Genomic DNA, 22,148 nt, shown 5'->3' on the forward strand with positions numbered 1-22,148 from the left:
CAACAGGTCTTTTTATGGAGTTATAATTAAAACTCAGCTCCCCTATGGAGAAAACGAATGGGTTTTTCCCACTGTTACCTTTGTTGTCGTGCCACAGGCGGATCTTGAGCACGCTGCCGAGGCTGGAGTCACTGGCGATGTGGAAGATGTCCAGGCTGTTGCGAGCGAAGGCGCCGACGCTATCCAGGTGTCTGTGCCCGCTGCGGCCCTCACTGCCATGAAGACTGATGCCAACGTGAGCTGTGGTTCCTGGAGCACCAGAGGACATCAAGATAATGATGAAGATGATCACAGACTGATTATTAGACTGCTGGAGATCACAATCATGGAGATTTAATCTAATGCCTGAACATGATAAACAAACCGCCACCTTGGAATTATAAGGTTCTGTCTGCGTTCTGAATGATTTTGAGATAATCAGCTTTAAAGTTTTTGCATTCCATACAGAAAACAGTGTAACATTTGTTTTTAAAGAAAACTCTTAAAATGTAAACAACTTATAAAAAACATCCCATAATGTAAATAAGATGTCATTTAATACGAATATGTCAATGGCTCAATTTTGTCAAAAATGTCAAATAGAACCTTGTAATTCTGGGGTGATGAAACATTCATAGATGATACGGCTGATTAGATTAGATAACGGTCCAATAATCTGTACACACAAATTGATATGTTTTGGCTAAATATTAAATACAATTCTAATAAAGAGAAAAAATATACATATTATGCATATACACTAACCGGCCACTTTATTAGGTACACTCGTCCAACTGCTCGTTAATGCAAATTTCTAATTAGCCAGTCACATGGCAGCAACTTAATGCATTTAGGCATGTAGACATGGTCAAGATGATCTGCTGCAGTTCAAACCAAGCATCAAAATGGCATGGTTGTTGGTGCCACACCACTCCTGACAGCTGAGAGCAGGAAACTAAGACTACAATTCACCAAAATTGGACAATAAAAGATTGTAAAAGTGTTGTCTTGTCTGATGAGTTTCGATTTCTGTTGCGACATTCAGAAGATAGGGTCAGAATTTGGTGTCAACAACATGAAAGCATGGACCCATCCTGCCTTGTATCAACGGTTCAGGCTGGTGATGGTGGTGTAAATGTGGGGGATATGACCACAGGATATGACCTTTATGTCCAGTTGAGCTGTCAAAATTAATTGTTTCTTCGGTGCACCGCGATGAAGACGCGGACAATTTTTATATCGGTTCAGTAATAATCATAACCGGTTATTATGTACTAAAGTCATTAATCTCATATCCGCTATGTCCCTGTACCTCAATTGGCGAGCGAGGCGAGTGCGAGTATTTACAACGCTCCAACTACTTAAAAACGCAGAAACTGTGCACAATTTCACTGCGTGTGTTTGCTGGATCAGTCTTTCACAGATATTTACAGCAGAAGCCAATATTTCACTGCGATTGAGAGAGTGAAAGTACTCCATTTCACTCTCTCTCTCTCTCTCTCTCACAGTGGCTCATTTGACCTGCTGGCGTGACTTTCCTCTCCTCTCGGCTGTTTTAAAGTGATACTTCTGGTTACAGACACGAGCGCGTGTCTGCAGAGTTTTCTCCACCGTGTCAATTATGGATAATCTGTGATCGCCTCTGCCACCTGGTGCTTATCAGTATCACTCATCTGTGAAGAGCGCAGCGCGCAACAACCAATCACAGCCGTTTTTGTTGACCAATCAAAGGGGTGTAAGAGAACTTGATAGACAAGGATCATAGATATATACACTAGATATCGTATAGGGACCCTGAGCATGCGTCAATAGCGCTAGTGTTATTAAGTGAAGATGCGGGACTTTAGCGCTGTCTACGGGTGTAGTAACGAGCAAACAAAGAAACTAATAACAAAGGCAGAACATTTCATAGGTAATATTAAGTTTTTTTCTGTTTTTGTATGTTCTGAACTTTTGTGCTAATCAGGTAACGTTATTGATGATAACAGTCACTTACTGCATTCACCATATGGCAAAGCAGCTCCAACTCGCACTAAACACTCGGCTTATGCTAGTTTTGTTGAATAAAATGAGCAAACAATGCAAAAGAAATATGACAACGAGATGCTGCGCTGCCAGAAACTTGTATTATTGTCACCTAACGTTAGTGAAAGAGTCGTTTTGGGGATTCATTCACAAACGAATCGCTCCCTCCGTCAGTATGAGAGGTGAAAGCAGGAGAGGAGGTGTGATTCAGGACATGATTAGATCAAATTTAACAGGGAGGGTGGATAGCACATTTCTGTACACACAAACACAAGCTTTTTGTCAGGAATGCCTGTGCGGTCACTGATCCATCAATGTAGAAAAGTGATGTAAAATTATAATTTTCGCAATTAGGAAAAAAAAATTACATACTAACATCCAGGAAAACTCCCGATCACAGATATATGTGTACTATCTCTGGCTTTGCATGGCCACAGTCCTTCACTGTACCTTGGTCCCACATTCATTTCAAAGGAGCGCTACCCTGTAGCAAGATGGCGGCACTATTGACGTATTCCGTCCAATAGACAACAATAGGCCAGGCGACATCTAGTGTATATATCTATGGACAAGGATCAGAAAGCGAGCTGGATATTTATATTTGTTTATATTAATTGCTATAAATGCTTGTGTTGTTTGAAGGTACAGTTTACATATATGACTCTATTAAATGACAAAATTGCATTACAAATAGTATATAAATATTAATATATTCATACATTTTAATAGAAGAATTCTGCTATGAAGAAAAAATAAAACTGTGTATGAAAAGCACAGTCAATGCACCATGATGCACCGAGATATTGAATTGAACCTGTTACGGTTGAATTAAGTTGTCTAGGGAAATAAACGAAACACTTATAATATTAAATTATTACTGAGAAGATGGATGGAAAATACACCAGGACACAAAATTTACAGTCAATTCGTTTATTCCTCTTACGAGGAGAAGAAGAATGAAGCCAACAAAAGAGAGGCTTACATGCGTGCGCTTTGTACAATGTATATATATATATATATAATAAAAAAAATACAATCAAAAAGTTTTAGGGGAAAAGGAACTAGAGTGGCGCCAAAGCAAAGAACTAAACAAAACCAAAAGCCACTTAAACTAGAACACAAGATCCCCCTCTAAACTTACTAATAAAAATCAAAATGTGAAAAAGAAACCGAAATCTTCAGCGTTTGCGACGCCACACATAAACCCCCTGAAATAATAAGCAAAAATACAAAATGCGGCGCTCACCCACTTAACTAGTGTTTCTGAACATTGAAGTTACCTACGGGCAAAATGTATGTCGTGCGACTTAGTAAACTATTCCCATTTTCTGCACCAGTTAAAACAAGCATAAACTTTTACTGTGATTAATGTCATGTTGGCTTTTCCTTCACTGGTTCCTGATGCAATAGTTGGGAATGCACATTAAAGCAGGATGAGGGAAACGGGGTGTGAGTCTGACCTGCTCCAGGACTCCAGCCGGTCTTGAGCTGGATCTCGTACTTGTAGAGTCCGTCTTTCCCACAGAGCGGCACCACAGACGCCCGCCTCAGGTCCATCTGATCCAGCTTACGGAGAACTGCTCCAGCCACAGCGTAACACAGCAGAGAAACCACACACACCAGGACCACCACCACACTCCGAGACACTGAACGCTCCTGATAGCATAAATATATGCAAGATTTTATTAGATAAATAGATTTAACTTTTGAGCACTGTTCAAATTAACTACTCTTTCATTATGTTGGTGGCTGTTTTTGCCCCATAGACTTTCATTATATTCACATTTTTGATTGCAAAGTCAAATGACCCACTTATTCAAATGATCTATTTAAGAGTGAGTCTGCAGTTAATGACTCACTGATTCAAATGACTCACTTATTGAAACGATCCGTTTAGAGTGAGTTTGCAGTGAACAACTCATTGATTCAAATGACTCACTTATTTAAATGGCCCTTTCTGAGTGAGTCTGCTATTAATGACTCACTGATTCAAATGACTTACTTATTCAAATGAACCTTTCAGAGTAGGTCTGCATTTACCAACTCACTGATTCAAATGACTCACTTGTTCAAATGATCCTTACTAGGTGAGTCTGCAATTAACAACTCACTGATTCAAATGAATCACTTATTTAAACGATCCTTTCTGAGTGAGTCTGCAGATAACGACTCACTGATTCAAATGACTTACTTATTCAAATGATCCTTACAAGGTGAGTCTGCAATTAACAACTCACTGATTCAAATGAATCACTTATTTAAATGATCCTTTCTGAGTGAGTCTGCAGATAACGACTCACTGATTCAAATGACTTACTTATTCAAATGATCCTTACAAGGTGAGTCTGCAATTAACAACTCACTGATTCAAATGAATCACTTATTTAAACGATCCTTTCTGAGTGAGTCTGCAGATAACGACTCACTGATTCAAATGACTTACTTATTCAAATGATCCTTACAAGGTGAGTCTGCAATTAACAACTCACTGATTCAAATGAATCACTTATTTAAACGATCCTTTCTGAGTGAGTCTGCAGATAACGACTCACTGATTCAAATGACTTATTCAAATGATCCTTTCAGAGTGAGTCTGCATTTACTAACTCACTGATTCAAATGACTCACTTATTCAAATGATCCTTTCAGAGTGAGTTTGCATTTACTAACGCACTGATTCAAATGACTCACTTATTCAAATAATCCTTTCTGAGTGAGTCTGCAATTAACAACTCGCTGATTCAAATGATCCTTTTAGAGTGTGTCTGCAGTTAACAACTGACTGATTCAAATGAATCACTTACTCAAATGATCCTTTCAGGATGAGTCTGCATTTACAAACTCACTGATTCAATTGACCCACTTACTCAAATTATGCTTTTATAGTGAGTCTGCAGTAAACAACTCACTGATTCAAATGACTCATTTAGTCAAATGATCCTTTCAGGGTCTGCATTTACAAACTCACTTAATCAAATGACTCACTGATTCAAATGATCCTTTCAGAGTCTGCAGTAATGACTCACTGATTCAAATTAATCACTAATTTAAATTATTCTTGATAGCATGAAATGAGTCTGCAGTTAACCACTCACTGATACGAAAGACTCACTTATTCAAACGATCTGTTCAGAGCGAGTCTGCAGTTAATGATTCACTGATTCAAATGATTCACTTATTCAAGTGATCCTTTCAGAATAAGTATGCAGTTAACGATTCACTGATTCAAATGATCCTATCGAGTGAGTCTTCAGGTAATAACTCTCATTTAAATGATTAAATTATTGAAATCTATATATATTGCCTCACTGATTCAAATGACTCACTCTAAGATATTTTGGAGGTTATTTTTTGCTATGAACTTAAAGATATTGGTTAAAGAATCAGTATCTGAAGAGGTAAAATGATCATTTAATGCTGTAAATTGTTGAAAATGTTGCAGCAGTATATGCTCACAGGAATGATGAAGGAGACGGCGTCTGGCGGGACGAACAGGCTGGCAGCGAATGCGGTGAGGTGATGGGTGCGGCACACGGCTTGACCCACGCTGGTCTCTGCGAGCGGCTCCATGCCATCCGTCCGCCATTGTTTGGCACTTTCACTAAAGTACTGACACAGAGACGTGAAGACGGCCACTTCCAGACGCAGGAGCTCTGGTTCTGCAGTGCCACAGCCTGACGACACGTTGATGAAGTGATCCTGCGTGGTGTCGTACACACTGAAAGAAGAGGGCACACAACAACATCAGCACACATTTTATTTTAGGACACTTTCACATGCTACATGGTAGAGCTCCACTTCATTTCAGTAAGTTATCTATCTAATTAATCTAGTTAATGACTCATTGATTCAAATAATCTGTTCATAGTGAGTCTGCCGCTAACGACTCACTGATTCAAAAAATCTGTTCAAAGCAAGTCTCCAATTAATGCCTTACTTATTCAAATGACTCATTGATTCAAATGATTTGTTCAGAATAAGTCGGCAGTTAATGGCTCACTGATTCACATGATATGTTCAGAGTGAGTCTGGATTAAACGAATCACTGATTTAACTAATTATTCAGAGTGATTCAGTAGGTAACAACTCATCAATTCAGATTATCTGTTCAGACTGAGTCAGCAATGAATGACTCACTGATTCAAATGATCTGTTTAAATGATCAAATCTGCAATTAATGGCTCATTAATTCTGATTATCTGCCCAGAGCAAGTCTACTGTTAATGACTCACTTATTCAGTCGAACTGTTCCGACCAAGTACGTAGTTGACGGCTCACTGATTCAAAGGATCCATTTAAAGTGAATCAGCAGTAAACAACTTATTCAGATGACTCTTTTAGAGCAAATCTGCAGTTAATGACTCACTGATTCAAATGATTCTTTCAGAGTGAATCTGCAGTTAAGGACTCACTGATTCAGATGATTCTTTCAGAGTCAGTCTTCAGTTAATGGCTCACTGATTCAGATGATTTTTTCAGAGTCTGCAGTTAATGACTTACTGATTCAGAAGACTCTTTTAGAGTGAGTCTGCAGTTAATGATTCACTGATTCAAAGGATTTTTTTCAGAGTGAGTCTACAGTTAATGACTCACTGATTCAAATGATTTTTCAGATAGAGTCTACAGTTAATAAATCACTGATTCAAAGGATTTTTTCAGAGTGAGCCTGCAGTTAATGACTCACAGATTCAAATGATTTTTCAGTTAACGAATCACTGATTCAGATGATCTGTTCAGAGGAAGGCTGAAGTTAATGACTCACTGATTCATATTTTTGTTCAGATAGAGGCTGATGCTAATGACTCACTGATTCAGATTATTTGTTCAGAGTGAGGCTGATGCTAATGACTCACTGATTCATATTATTTGTTCAGAGCCAATCTACAGTCAGCGACTCTTCGATTCAAAACATCCAGTCAGAATAAGTCTGCAGTTAACGACTCACAGATTCAAATGATCCATTCAAAGCAAGTATGCAAATTCAAATGGCTGATTCAAATGATTCAATTATTTAAATGATCCGTTCAGAGTGAGTCTACAGTGAACAACTGCAAAAAACAGAAAGAATTGTCAGAAAACATATTCAGGACATCTCTTACTTTGGAGAAAGGAAGAAGGTGTAGTCACGGTGATGAAGGTCCGGCCTTCTTGTCATGTTGAGCGTGATGCGTTTCCTGTCAGTGCTGTTGAATTCATTGGGCCATTCAGAGGTGTCCAGATAGGCTGTGATCCACGAGTCTGGAGTATCTAAGAAACACATGATGAACGCAAACTACTGTAAAAAGTTACCTAAATATAAGAACTACTCAAATAAAACTAGTAAAATATGATCATAGATGCATAATCATGAAATTGTGTTTGTTCCTTTTTCTAATTTTTAGACACCTATGAACTGTTCAAAGAAGAATCTGCAGTTAATGACTCACTGATTCAAATAAACTGTTCAGGGAAAGTCTGCAGTTAACGACTCACTGATTCAAATGAATTGTTCAGAGTGAGTCTGCAATTAATGACTCACTGATACCAATAAACTGTTTAAAGGGAGCCTGAAGTTACTGACTCGCTGATTCAAAAGATTTGTTCAGCGGTAGGCTGCAGTTAATGACTCACTGATTCAAATGAATTGTTCAGAATAAGTCTCTAGTTAATAAATCACTGATTTAAATAAACTGTTCAGAGCAATTCTGCAGTCAATGGCTCGCTGAATCAAATGATTTGTTCAGAGCGGGTCTACAGTTAACGATTCACTCATTCAAATGAACTGTTCAGAGTAAGTCTGCAGTTAATGACTCAATGATACCAATAAACTGCTCAAAGGGAGCCTGAAATTAATGAATCACTGATTCAAATGATTTGTTCGGAGCGAGTCTGCAGTTAATGAATCACTGATTCAAATTATCTGTTTAGAGAAAATCTGCAGTTAATGACTCACTGATTCAAATGACTCACTTATTCATATGACTCACCTATTCATATGATCTGCTCAGAGCGAGTCTGCAGTTAACAACTCACTGATTCAATAATTGATTCAATCAGCTTGGACAGAAGGCAAAACGAAAACATATTGGTGTGGACATGGCCTCAGTGTCTCCCCCTAGTGTTGTGCGTCTTACCGTCAAGTACGGTGAAGTTGAGCTGTATGTAAACTCCGGCTTGTCTGTTGGTGTTTCTGGTGTTCACCCTCACGATGATCGAATCGCATCGGCTAATATTCACTGCTCCCGCCGGCGGCAAAACTGCCTTCAATCCGCTAGCGTCCAATCCGGTCGCGCTCCCGTTATTGACCGCAACTGTTATGGCCTGACTCTCGTCCAGATCTGCGATGGGAATCTGTGTGCCGTTCACCGTACGAAACTCCATGGACGCCACCTCTGTGGAAACAGGGTAATTGTCTACGTAGTTGAACGGGAATGGATTGGGCTCCACCTGGAAGAGTAGCTGCACGATTCCGTCGTCGCTATTGGGTGCCAGAGCGCCCTCTGCTGCCCGTCCCAAACTGGAATTGAACGGCCGCGGGATGGAGAAGCCTTGGCATTCGGGTGCGTCGCTCTCGCCGTAGCAGAGGAGGCTCTGTGGGTCTGCGCGTTTGCCGACGGCTGCGATCTCTGCGCCGCGGAGGATCAGCGGCTCCTCGTTCAGGACGCGTCCCAGCATGAGGATCCGCATGAGGACGGAGGACAGCGTGTAGGCTTTAGCGGCCACTCTCAGCGGGTGGTGCTGCAGCTCCTCCTGGAGGAACGGAGGCTGCTGGGAAACGCTGCCGTCCTGATCTTCAGCTTCTGGAGGAGGAGATGAAGCCACCTGATTCACCTGGTGGATCAGATCACCTGCGGGAAAACACACTTAATCACTGTGAGAGAAACTGTGTGTAAGTCTGCGCGTGTGTGTGTGTGTGTGTGTTTGTTTAAGTGTGTAAAATTGTGTGTGTCTGTGTGTGTTAATGTTGTTGTGTATAAGTGTGTATGTGTGTAAGAGAGAGTTGTGTATGAGTGTGTGTGCGCACGTGGGAGTGTATGAATGTGTGTGTGTGTGTGTGTGTTCATATGAGTGTGGGTGTGTGTATGTGTGTGAGTCTGTACGAGTGTGGGTGTGTATGTGTGTGTGTGTCTGTGTTTGTGTATTAGTGTGTGTGTGTAAGAGTGTGTGTCTGTATGTATTTGAGTGTGGGTCGGTGTGTGTGAGAAAGTGTGTGTACATGTGTGTGTGTTAGTGTGTAAGACTGTATGTCAGTATATGCTTGAGTGTGGGTGTTTGTACGAGTGTAAAACTGTGTCGCTGTGTATCAGTGCGTGTGAGCACGTGGGCGTGTATGAATGTGAGTGTGTGTGTTTATGTGAGTGTGTTTAAGAGTCTGTATGAGTGTGGGTGTGTGCATGTGTGTGTGTGTGTGTGAGAGTGTGCATGTGTGTGTGTAAGTGTGTGTGTGTCTGTTTGTGTTTGAGTGTTTGTTTGAAAAAGTGTGTTTGTGCATGAGTTTGTGTCTGTGTGTGTGCGTGTTTGTGTGTGTGTGTGTGTGTGCATGAGTGTGAATGGCTGTGTGCCTGTGTATGTGAGTGTGTGTGTGAGACTGTAAGTGTGTGTGTGAGTAAGAGTGTGTATGTCTGTTTGTGTTTGAGTGTGTGTGTATGTGTGTGTGCATGGCCATGTGCCTGTGTGAGTGTGTGTATGTATGAGTGTGTGTGTATGTCTGTATGAAAAAGTGTGTGTGTGTGTTTGTGTGATAGTGTGTATATGAGTGTGGGTGTGTGTATGAGTGTGTGTGTGTGTGTGTGTGTGAGTATGCATGTGTCTGTGTTTTAGTGTATGTGTGTGTTTGGAAAAAGTGTGTGTGTGTATGTGTGTGCGTATGATTGTGTGCCTGTGTGAGTGTATGTGTATGAGTGTCTATGAGTGTATGCGTTTGTTTGTGTGTGCAAGAGTTTGTGTGTGTGTGAGTGTGTACAAGTGTGTAAGAGTGTATGTGTCTGTGTTTGAAAAAACATGTGCCTGTGTATGGGTGTTTACGTGGGTGTGTATGAGTGTGTGTATGAGTATTTATTAGTGTGTTTGAGTGTGGGTGTGTATGATTGTGTTTAAAAGAGCGAGTGTTTAAAAAAAGTGTGTGTGTGCGTGAATGTGTGTTTAACTGTTTGTGCATGTGTGTGATAGAGTATGTATGTGTGTATATAAGTGTCAGTGTGTGAGTGTGTATGTATGTACATGGATGTGTATGTATGTATATAAGTGTGTATGTGTGAGTGTGAGAAAGTGTGTTTATGAGTGTGTGTGTGTGTCTCATACCCATGATGTTGAGGATGTTGTCTGCTATCTCAGTGGGGGTGACTGTGCCCTGTTTGGTGTCCGTCTGCAGGATCTCCAGCATGGACTCAAGTTTGTCCAGAGTGCTGTTCTGACACTCCTCACACACAAACTCACGACTCACAGCCTGAAAACACACACACACTTGAGGAACTCTTCTGCACATGTGTTACTGTGTGAATGTGAGGACGTCACACACTCACTGTGCACTGGGCGAGCGCCGCGGAGGTCTGCTGGATGTCGCTGACCGTGGTGAGGTCCAGTGAGGTCAGAGCTCTAGTGATGTTTCCTCTGATGCTCACTCGATACTGACGCTCCGATTTAGACACACGCTCACGCCTGCGGGACACTCCCTGCTCATACTGACACACACACACACATTTCTGTGAACACAGGTGTTTCTAATATACCTTGTAAGAGCTTGATTAGCTAGTTCAGGTGTCTACGTAGGGTTGGAGCTAAACTCTGCAGGACCCCGGGCGTCCAGGAGCGAGTTTGGGCACCTGATCTACAGCTGGCTGTCTCTATCTGTGCATCTAATGCTCATTTCCTGGAGGGCCGCTGCTCTGCACAGTTTGCTCCAACCCTCATCAAACACAGCTGATCCAACTAATCAAGGTGTTCAAGACTACTAGAGACTCTCCAGCAGGTGAGTTTGATCTACTTTGTGTGTGTTTAGTGAGCACCTCATTGAGGACAGTGATGAGGGCGAGGGACAGCTCTCGGACCCTCTGAGAGTCTCCTTGACGGAGCAGCTCCCGCAGAGTGGAGGCCGTCACATTACTCAGCCAATGAGGAAGCGAGACAAACCCGTCAGGAACCACTGGGAGCACCACCTCCATCGACCTGACACACATCCATGCACACACAAAGACAGACACACACATGCACACTTATTAGCAAAAACGCACAACCAACACTCGTCATGAGCGGTGTAGGGTAGGTTTTAAATGTTTTTTTATTGCTAATTACATCATTAAAATTTTATTTTAAATATTATATTGTATTGTATTGTATCATATTGCAACTCTCTACTAGCCGGGCTTCCAACTAAAGCCTGATTTATACTTCTGCGTCAAGTGACCGGCGTAACCCACGGCGCAGGCAACGCGCGTGGCTGTGCATTTATACTCCTGCGCGCTGTCTCTGTTGGTCTGCATTAACACTTCTGAAACGCTAGTAGGCAGTGAGGTGTAAATGTTCCTCTGTGTCGAGTTTCTTCTCTGCTTTTTTGCTTTTCCTGAACACTTCCGGGATGTACAAGTGGCTCAAACTCGCTCATTTTGAGGCAGGAACCGGCGGACGTGCAACAACTTTAACTATGAGGTAAACACAATACAAAACTTTCCATCCGGAGCTCCTTCACGGGACTCCACACTTGTAAACAATCGCTCGCGCCATTCGCGCGGCTCTCGGTCCCGCCCAGACTTGTCAGCGCTACCAAGCCGACCAATCACAGAGCTTACGCTACGCGTCGTTGCGACAAGGTGCACATCAGCAACGGTGATGGCCACGGCAAAGGGCTATGCGTCAGCGCCGTAGCATACGCCGGCGTTTGACGCAGAAGTATAAATCAGCCTTAACTCTATCAAACCTCTTTAGCTGCTTCAGAACGCAGCAGCACGAGTGGTCTTCAATGAACCTAAAAGAGCACATGTCACTCCGCTACTCATCCGTTTGCACTGGCTGCCAGTTGCTGCTCGCATCAAATTCAAAGCTCTGATGTTTGCTTACAAAGCGACTTCTGGCTTTGCTCCTTCTTATCTGCTCTCACTTCTGCAGATGTATGTGCCCTCCAGAAACTTGCGTTCTGTGAATGAACGTCGCCTCGTGGTTCCATCCCTAAGATGGAAGAAATCACTTTCCCGAACTCTCGCATTCAATCTGCCCAGTTGGTGGAATGAACTCCCTAACTGCATCAGAACGGCAGAGTCACTCGCTGTCTTTAAGAAACGACTGAAAACTCAACTATTTAGTCTCCACTTCACTTCCTAATCTGCAATTGCCTCTCTGGATTCCACACTAACTGTACTCAAAAAAAAAGTAAATAAATAAAAATAAATAAATAAATAAAAAAACAAAACTTACATTACTCTTTGCTTCTTAGACTTTACACACCTGAAACTCGCCTACAGCACTTATTCATTGTTGCTCTTATAGTTGTGTAAATTGCTTCCTTGTCCTCATTTGTAAGTCGCTTTGGATAAAAGCGTCTGCTAAATGACTAAATGTAAATGTAAATATTTAAATTGACCCTTCGCTAAGCCCCGCCCTCCTTAGTTACTGTACGCCAGTTAAGCTTTCGTGCCTGGCACGGCTTTTTTAATGTGTGTGCGCCGGTGTCAGACATTCCCAGGGATATATAATGTCAGTTTTGGCGAACAGGTGAGATCCAAAATCCGAGAAAGCCAGACAAAAAAGGACTGCAGTGTGCATTACAGGGGTATATTCACCACATAATAGGCAACCGATTAGAGAATAAATCCATCCAAATTAAAGCTAGCTTAGCTCATGCTCAGCAGGAGAGGTGAAATTTACAAATAATCTAATAATAACTAATTAAACTGTGATTTCTTTATTTTTAGCCAAAAAGTCTGATCGACTAATGTTGTGTAATGAAAAATAGCATTACTAACCTACGAGGAAACACGCACAGTATTTCCACATCATTCATTCATAAAAAGAGCAGCCAGAAAGGGGAGATTATTGTATTTGTGCCGAATATTAGCATCATTGACCATAACAATGTACAGTAAGTTACGCATTACTGTCAGTATGTGTGTGTGCTCTTTATAAATGACTGATAAACAGCTGCAGGTAAAGTATATTGAGTGCTCAGTTTGTGATCACATCTCGGTTTTGTTCTGTTGATTTGTAATTTCAAATATTCGTAGCTTGAAACAGATGGAAATATGAAGATCAGTAAAGTTAGCAACAGATTCGCAGATTCGTAGTTTCCTGATCAATTACTCATGTCATTATGACATATTCGCTATTAGTATGACTAATATGACTAATAGTTACTACGGCGAAGGCTTAAACGGAGCAGTGCTCATAATGTCGAGCGAAAAAACAGAAAAACACAGCTGTGAAACATAACCTGCTTTGTGTTTTTGTATTAAACAGTTTAGATCTGTTAAGGGTAAGAGGAGTTATTGCCGTCGGTCTATCACTGAATGTCAGGAATATCAAAACAAAAGCAACTTATCTCCGCTCCTTTAGCGGCCCTCACACAGCTTGATCCACGCTGGCATTTCTCCTCTTGCGTATTTGGTTTTGAAAAGGGAAAAAATTCCACCATCCCGATTCCCGTCTAAACTTTAAGGATACCGAGTATCAGATTTGCACAATCCATAAGCACAACGCTTTGGACTGTTTCCTTCGCCTGAAGGCTTGACAGAGCCCCTGCGCATAGCTACGGTTGCTAAGCCACAATTGGTGGATGGCGGTTTTTGGGTGTGGCTTAGTGAAGGGTCAATTACTTTATAAGAAAAGTTACTCAATAAGTAATTTATAAACTTCACTCAATACTACTAAAAATCCATATAAGTCTTAACAAATATCGACAACAGAGATTAAACTCTAAATTCTAGTCAAACAGACTAAACGCTAAATGTGTTTTTTTTAATAGCACTTAAAAACATTTCACAATAATGACACCATATTTCACACACTGCAAATATTGACAAATCACCTATCTCATTGTTTCTCAGGCATGTGCCATTGCTGGACAAATCTAACATTCTTTTGTTGTACAAAATGCTAAACATATGACAACAAAAAAATCTATACATACATATTTATATACACTCACCGGCCACTTTATTAGGTACACCAGTCCAACTGCTCGTTAACACAAATTTCTAATCAGAAACCAAAATTGGACAATAGAAGATTGGAGAAAGGTTGTCTGATGAGTCTCGATTTCTGCTGCAACATTCGGATGGTAGGGTCAGAATTTGTCATCAACAACATGAAAGTATAGATCCATCCTGCCTTGTATCAACAATGGTGGTGTAATGGTGCGGGGGATATTTTCTTGGCACACTTTGGGCTTATTAGTACCAATTGAGCATCATTTCAGCGCAACATGTACAAGTTGTTAGAATTCAGGATCTCAAATGGCCTCCACAGTCCAATAGAGCACCTTTGGAATGTGGTTGAACGGGAGATTCGCATCATGGATGTGCAGCCGACAAATCTGCAGCAACTGTGTGATGCTTTCATGTCAATGTGGAGCAAAATCTCAGGAATATTTTTAGTGCCTTGTTAAATGCTTTGAAGGATTAAGGCAGTTGTGAAGGGTAAAGGGGGTTGAACCCGGTACCAGAAAGGTGTACCTAATAAAGTGGCCAGTGAGAGTATATATATATATACACAATATTTCTGCTTCTCTGAATGCATACCTTAATTTCCATTAATATTTTACTCACACAGTTAAGCTTTTTCTTAAGCCCGTGCAGTAATCTTGATAAATTTAACATTCTTTGGTTGAAAAACATTATTCTGCAGAACAATATACAACTATATAACCAAAAAATCTCTGTACTGATTGATACAGAACTGTTGAATTCATGTACAGTATTTAAGTATATTATAAGTAACCATAATTAAATTACCCTGAATTAATTTAATGACAGTAACTAATAACAACCAACACTCGTCATAAAGCTAAACTGTGTCTTACGTGTTGCGAGCCAGGATTGACGCCCCCTGGTGGTCCTCCACCATCACCAGCACAGACACTCTGTACTGGGCTGAGCTGAAGCCGGGCGGCAGGAAGGCTGAATGTTCTGGACTGGTGCCTTTGTACACATAGAACTCCTCGCAGTAGAGCTCAGAGCAGCGCACGACCAGCAGACTGTAGACCAGCGGAGACTCTGTCTCATCCAGATCAGTGTAACCTGAAAACAAGATGCCAGTTAGAGCTCAATACACTACAGATTAGGGTTGTCACGATACTGGAAGTCGATACCAATCAATACTGAAATTTAAAAAATGTCAATTTCCCGTTAACATTTGAGCACTGTTGAGCACGTTCTCTAAAAGAGCTGATTTGCCATTGGCTGCGTCCGAAACCGCATACTTCCATACTATATAGTACGCTAAAATCAGTATGCGAGCCGAGTAGTATGTCCGAATTCATAGAATTCGAAAATGAGAGGGCGAGAAGTCCCCGGATGACTTACTACTTCCGGCGAGATTCTGAAGTGCGCATCCCATGCACGCTGCGCTATCCCGTAATGCCCCGTGAGAGAATTCATGAATGGAAGTGAGGCGACGGAACTGATGCAGGTAGGTCACGTGACCATGACAAAATGGCGGATGTACTACGTTCGAATTCCATTTATACTTTTCACATTCATACTGTATAGAACGTACTTTTCTAACGGCCGAGTAGTACGTTTAAATTTAAATGCAGTACCTACTGAGTAGTAGGCGGTTTCGGACGCAGCCATTGTGTTCATGTGCTCAACAGAAATAACTGTGATTGGCCGTGGAGGTCATCAGTTCACCGAACTCACCTCTGTTTACAGAGTGTAACCACAGATTCAGGGACACTGGAGTGTTTCAAAGTCACGTCGATCAGCTTGTTTGTTTTCAAGCTGACATATGAGTGATCCGCTGGTAAATCACGACTTTAAAACGCTGATCATTGCTCAAATGCTAGCAGGAAATGGAAATTTATTTTAATTTCTGTACCGATTGGTATCCAGTATTGTTACAGTATTGTGACAACCCTACTACAGACTATGTTTAAAAGTCCTACAAAGTGTTTTTAGATTTGCCTTTTGGTTCGATGCATGTTGAAACTTTAACTGAAACTTAAATAGAGGGCGGGGCATATAGTAGCCCCTCCCTTTTTTAAAAAAACAGCCTGTTTTGCTTTTCTCACCGCTCTGCCAGCAAGGGTGGCCACCTCAAGCGTATCAAATAAAAAATGAATAAGGAGCATCTTGAAGAGGGCAGGGCATGGCAGACACTAGAGAGCATTTGATTGGTCAGATGATTTGATTAGAGAAACTGAAGTATGTGATGATTGATGACAAAAATACTGTTGATCCATTCAGGTGGAAGTGTTTATATCGTCTAAATGCAAACTGTCACTGTTTTTGAGCACACTAGCTTATAGATATACTTAAGATTAACATACTGACTTCTAAAAAACTATAAATATGGTTGAAAATAAGTATTTTTATAATACCTTGGCAGATAATTAAACGTGTTACGTAAACGTACGTTTAACCCCAAAAAAAAAAAAAACGATAGTAAAGTCTGTTATTCTGCTTTGAAGATGTGCATTCCTTGTCAGAATGTCGGTCTGTGTTTTGACCTCTGTAAGCAGCCCACTGCCAGTTTAACCAATTATATTTAAGCACCCAGGATTGCCTTGATGGAAAACACAGCATATTTCATTTGAGGCTTCTTCAATCTATGTGAAATGCCTCCAGGGGACAGTAGCAGCTTCCGAAATGAGACATAATATAGACCATTTCAATGTGGCAATGTCACTGGCCCCTAAACATTTCGTACTTGTTACCAAACTATTTCATAACTTTAACAAGAGACAATTTAATTATATCTTGATGTTAAAATGGCTGCCATCACATAATTTATCAATATGTGGACCTTTGTGCATTCTTGAAAGCTATGGAAATCCAAAATGTAGTACAGGAAATACCTTACAACCAAAGTTATTGTTTACATCCATCAAAATGGTCCATAAAATAATACAAATATCACAAACGTCAACATTAGCTGAGCAGCTTAAACCTGGCTTATACTTCTGCGTCAAGTGATCGGCATGACCAACGGTGCATGCAACACGCGTAGCTGTGCATTCATACTTCTGTGTGCAATAACACTTCCGAAACGCTAGTTGGCAGTGAGGTGTTAATGTTCCTCTGTGTTGAGTTTCTTTACTGGTGATTTTTCTGAATGCTTTTTTTAATGTACAAGTGGTTCAAACTCGCTCATTTTGAGGCAGGAACATGCAAAAACTTTAACCATGAGGTAAACACGAAACAAAACTTTTCATCCGGAGCTCCTTTGCGGGACTCCATACTTGTTAACAATCGCTCTATCTGGCTTGGGGCCTCTCAGTCCCGCCTTACACTCGTCAGCGCTACCAAGCCGACCAATCACAGAGCTTACGCTACGCATCATTGCGACATGCCGACGGCCACGACGATTGCTATGCGTCCACGTGTAGGTCGCGATGTAGCATAAGCGTGCGCTTGACGCAGACGTGTAAATCAGCCTTTACAGTGTAACGCTTGATCTGCAGGCATGCTCCTGTTGATGTCGTCAATCTGGCAACCTCCATGTGTGTGGAGTGGTTGGAGGAGGGGCCGGCGTTCTGTCGATTTTCGTCAGATCGTCCTACCTCCCATTCAAAAAGTAGTTAGCACAATTTAATGACGCAATAAGCTAATCATCAGATTTTGTTACCAGTGTAAATTTTAACGTGGAGCAGTGTGATATGAAGTTGTAATATCGCTCTACATAATCCCTAACCCAACCTCAGAACCAATAAAATACAGTGTTGGTAGCATAATCTGACGGGTAAGGTACAATGCCAGTACACCAAGTGAAAAAACCCTCTTCGGTAGTTTGAATGTGTACTGCAATACTCAGCTCAACCACTAGGTGTCAATGCTTGATCCTCAGCCTTACCTGAGCAGTTAAAGTGCACTCTCTCCAGCAGCGTCTGCACCTGAGTTCCACCCCCGTCCGCCCACAGAGAACACGCCCCTCCGTCAGGTGGCAGGTTGGGGTGGAGCTCGATGTAGGCCACGCCCTCTCGGTCCATCCCGTCATCGGTGACGTGGAGGCTGAAGATGTAGGACTCCCTGTCCCGCAAGATGCCCTGCCGAAGCACCAGGCGCATGCTGTCGCTGCCTGTGGTTGTGGTATTCAGATCTAGAACCAGCGTCTCGTTACGCCGCGTCATCGCCGTCCACCGCTGACAACAAAAATGATGGAAATATGTAAATTTTATTACTTTAAAATGTATTATTTTTATTATTCATGGTTGAGATTATAGGTTAGTTTTTCCCAAAAGAATAAAGACTGACAACTGAGAAATTCACATGGAAATAGTTGGAATTTGAGAAGGAGACAGATTTAGTAATATACATTTCTTAGCCAGAAATGTAAGAGTTGTAAACAGAGGTTTGAGCTCTGAGTCAAAAAGGTCTTCAGGAATGTCATTCAACAAAAACGTGAGGGGAAGAAAATAAAACGTTTTCCAATTATCTCCTGGATTGGAGAATGAACCCCTCTCCAAAACAGTTGGATTTGAACAGCACTAAAATACATGAAAAAAATGTAGCCTTGAAGGTTTTGCACTTAAAACAGAGGTCGGAACAGGCTGGGAACGCTTTATGCAGACGAACAGGTGTAAAACATATTGTGTGGAAAAACTTAAAATTTCGTTTATGTTTGGAAATTGAGGTACATTCTGGAAAAGTACCATCACAGATCTTGGACCAATCTTCAGGACTAAACAGAACTCCGAGGTTCCCATAGTGATTTCAAGGAATCATAAACTGAGGAATCAGAGTTCATTAATAAGGTATAGAATTTAGAAATAAGCCCTTTAAAAGAACTTACTGACATTATTTTTAAAATAATATAATTTTTATTATAATATAATAAAATATTTTAAAATGCTTAAATTATATGAATTTATTACAAATGTTTTTTTTTACTTTTACAAGCATATTAATTATTGAAAATAAAAATTAATGATAATATATGTTATATAATTCATATAGAACTTTAAAAAATGTTAAAAAATATGAATAATATAAGTCAGAATTATTTTTAATTATAATTAATTAAGAATTATAATTTAAAAAAAATTCTTTTTTAAATATTTTCCAAATGAAGTTTAACAGAGCAAGCAAATATGTCTTATATGTTTTATTTCCGCTAGATTAAAAGCAGTTTTTAATTTCTTAAAACCATTTTAAGGTAAAAATTAATAATATTTTTATTTTAATATTTTTTAGGCTAATAGTTCTGACTTCAGCTGTATGAAAAAAAATATATATACACATAAATAAAAAAAAAAAAATAATATAAATTTCAAATGCCTACACTAGATGATTGCATTTGTATTTCCATGTTATTTAATATATTTTTTATTTATTTTTATGTCATTCAAATTATTAAAATACATTAATATTTCCAAACAATATTAAAAAAAGTTTTTATATAATAAATGACTACATATAAAATGTATGTATTTTAAACTGTGAAATAGTGCATAGATTACATAATTATTTAAATTATTATATCATTTTTAGATATAAATTTTACAAATTCATGCATTACATTTGAATTTTTTTTAATTAAATGTTGATTTTTAATGAGCAGGTTTCCTCATCAAAATATTAGTTCATGTCTCAATAATACTTTAAAATACACAATTTTCTCTATTAACTGTAAATAATAAATATTTTATTAATATTTTATAAGAATTTTTAAAAAATTAATTCATTCATTAATTTTTCTTAGGCTTAGTCCCTTATTCATCAGGGGTTGCCACAGCAGAATGAACTGCCAACTCATCCAGCATTTGTTTTACGCAGTGGATGCCTTTTTAGCTGCAACCCAGTACTGGGAGACACCCATACACTCATTCACTTTCATACACTACAATTTAGTAGTTTAGACTGTGGGGGAAACCGGACCACCTAGAGGAAGCCCACGCCAACATGAGGAGAAAATGCAAACTACACACACAGAAATGACAACTGACCCAGCCGGGGCTCAAAGCAGTGACCTTCTTGCTGTGAGGTGACAGTGCCAACCACTGATAAACTGCAACTATTTACCCACCATTTAATGTACTATTAAAATAAAGGCTTCCTATAATGTGCAAAAACACAAGCAGATTTGGGCAGATTCCTCCAGCGACCTTACATCGACCTCAATCCTCATCAGTCCACATCAGCACTCATCATCTCATCTCACAGCGAGTGTTTGAACCACCAGATAAGCAGATTTACCCTAATATTTATGATCTCAGGCTCAGGGGAACGAGTGTTTGACCGCCCGCTCACCAAGCAAATGTGTGCGAGTGTGTGTTTAATGAGGTCTGGCACGTCGTTAGTGTTTAATGCAGTGGAACACATCGCATCATAATGATGACATCATCCCAAACGCCCACTCAGGTTTCCCTCCCTCTGCTTGCCATAAGCATAACATCACTCCAGTCGCAGTCTAAACATTAGGAGAACGCCGCTCGGAAACAAAATCAAGAGGAATGTACATGAAAAAAAAAACACAAGTGTCTCTCGGATGACATCATGCTGATAGCTCTCCATGTACAGCTCTCTTCTATAAATGATGACGGCATGTTTCCTCTAAGAAATAAGGCAAGGGTGACTCACAAAACCCAAATATGTCATTCCCAGCATTCAGATTATATGAGGACTGTGCTATTGCTGCAGACAAAGTATATCAGGCTTTCCATGCTTTCTGAAAAGCTCAAAGACGCAAATTAAAATTTGATGCCACTTACAAGCCAAAACGCTAATGGACATGGACTGAAAACTGCAGCACGATTCTTATTTCAGGATGCCCTCGCAAAGTTGAAGCGACAGGAAACGTCACTATGTTTGCTTTTCTGACTTTATTACAGTATATGCTGATTTATGCTGACATCATTAATAATGTTTGCATCACTGTTTAATAAGGCACAGCGGTGTGCAATATTGACAAAAAATGATATCTCAATATTTTGGGAAGTGTGTGCAATTAATAGCACAGACGTTCTAAAAAAATCAGTCCAGATATCGATTGTACATTGATTCTATACATTTTTAAAATGCATCAATATTCTCTCTTGAATCGATGTTGCTATAAGCTAGATTTGAACAGCAGATGTCGCTCTTGGCTAGTTTTTTTAACAGCAGACGTTGCTCTAGGCTAGTTTTAAACAGCAGGTGTCACTCTAGGATAGTTTTTTTAACAGCAGATGTCGCTCTAGGCTAGTTTTTTAACAGCAGACGTTGCTCTAGGCTAGTTTTAAACAGCAGGTGTCACTCTAGGATAGTTTTTTTAACAGCAGATGTTGCTCTAGGCTAGTTTTAAACAGCAGGTGTCACTCTAGGATAGTTTTTTTAACAGCAGATGTTGCTCTAGGCTAGTTTTGAACAGCAGGTGTCACTCTAGGATAGTTTTGAACAACAGATGTCGCTCTAAGCTAGTTTTAACAGCAGATGTCGCTCTAGGCTAGTTTTGAACAGCAGGTGTCGCTCTAAACAAGTTTTGAACAGCAGATGGCGTTCTAAGCCAGTTTTGAACAGCAGATGGCGCTCTAGGCTAGTTTTGAACAGCAGATGGCGCTCTAAGCTAGTTTTGAACAGCAGATGGCGCTCTAAGCTAGTTTTGAACAGCAGATGGCGCTGTAAGTTAGTTTTGAACAGCAGATGGCTCTCCAGGCTAGTTTTTTAACAGCAGATGGCGCTCTAGGCTTGTTTTAAAAAGCAGATGGCGCTCTTAGCTTGTTTTGAACAACAGATGGTGGTCCTGGCTAGTTTTAAACAGTAGATGGCAATCTAGGCTAGTTTTAAACAGCATATGGCGCTCTAAGCTAGTTTTGAACAGCAGATGGCGCTTTAGGTTAGTTTTGAACAGCAGATGGCGCTCTTAGCTTGTTTTGAACAACAGATGGTGGTCCAGGCTAGTTTTAAACAGTAGATGGCAATCTAGGCTAGTTATGAACAGCAGATGGCGCTTTAGGCTAGTTTTGAACAGCAGATGGTGCTCGAGGTTAGTAATGAACAGGCGCTCAATGCTAGTTTGAACAGCAGATGATGCTCTAGGTTAGT

The 22,148-nt window shown here is 40.3% G+C and overlaps 1 protein-coding gene across 3 annotated transcripts in view; it reads right to left on the bottom strand.

Moving 5' to 3' along the window:
- Positions 1-22,148, bottom strand: part of pkd1a (polycystic kidney disease 1a) — a 179,627-nt gene that overhangs the window by 49,361 nt on the left and 108,118 nt on the right. For all 3 annotated transcript variants that reach the window (XM_073906194.1, XM_073906196.1, XM_021477406.3), the window contains 10 exons: positions 17,980-18,268; positions 14,990-15,206; positions 10,989-11,148; positions 10,506-10,664; positions 10,285-10,429; positions 8,118-8,831; positions 7,104-7,251; positions 5,461-5,722; positions 3,465-3,660; positions 79-249 (listed from right to left, as the gene is read on the bottom strand). In XM_073906194.1, the coding sequence (XP_073762295.1) occupies positions 79-249; positions 3,465-3,660; positions 5,461-5,722; positions 7,104-7,251; positions 8,118-8,831; positions 10,285-10,429; positions 10,506-10,664; positions 10,989-11,148; positions 14,990-15,206; positions 17,980-18,268 (2,461 nt within the window). The remainder of the gene's footprint in view (positions 1-78; positions 250-3,464; positions 3,661-5,460; positions 5,723-7,103; positions 7,252-8,117; positions 8,832-10,284; positions 10,430-10,505; positions 10,665-10,988; positions 11,149-14,989; positions 15,207-17,979; positions 18,269-22,148) is intronic.

The sequence above is a fragment of the Danio rerio genome, chromosome 1 (genome assembly GCF_049306965.1).
Source record: "Danio rerio strain Tuebingen ecotype United States chromosome 1, GRCz12tu, whole genome shotgun sequence".
In the NCBI taxonomy this organism is placed as follows: Eukaryota; Metazoa; Chordata; class Actinopteri; order Cypriniformes; family Danionidae; genus Danio; species Danio rerio.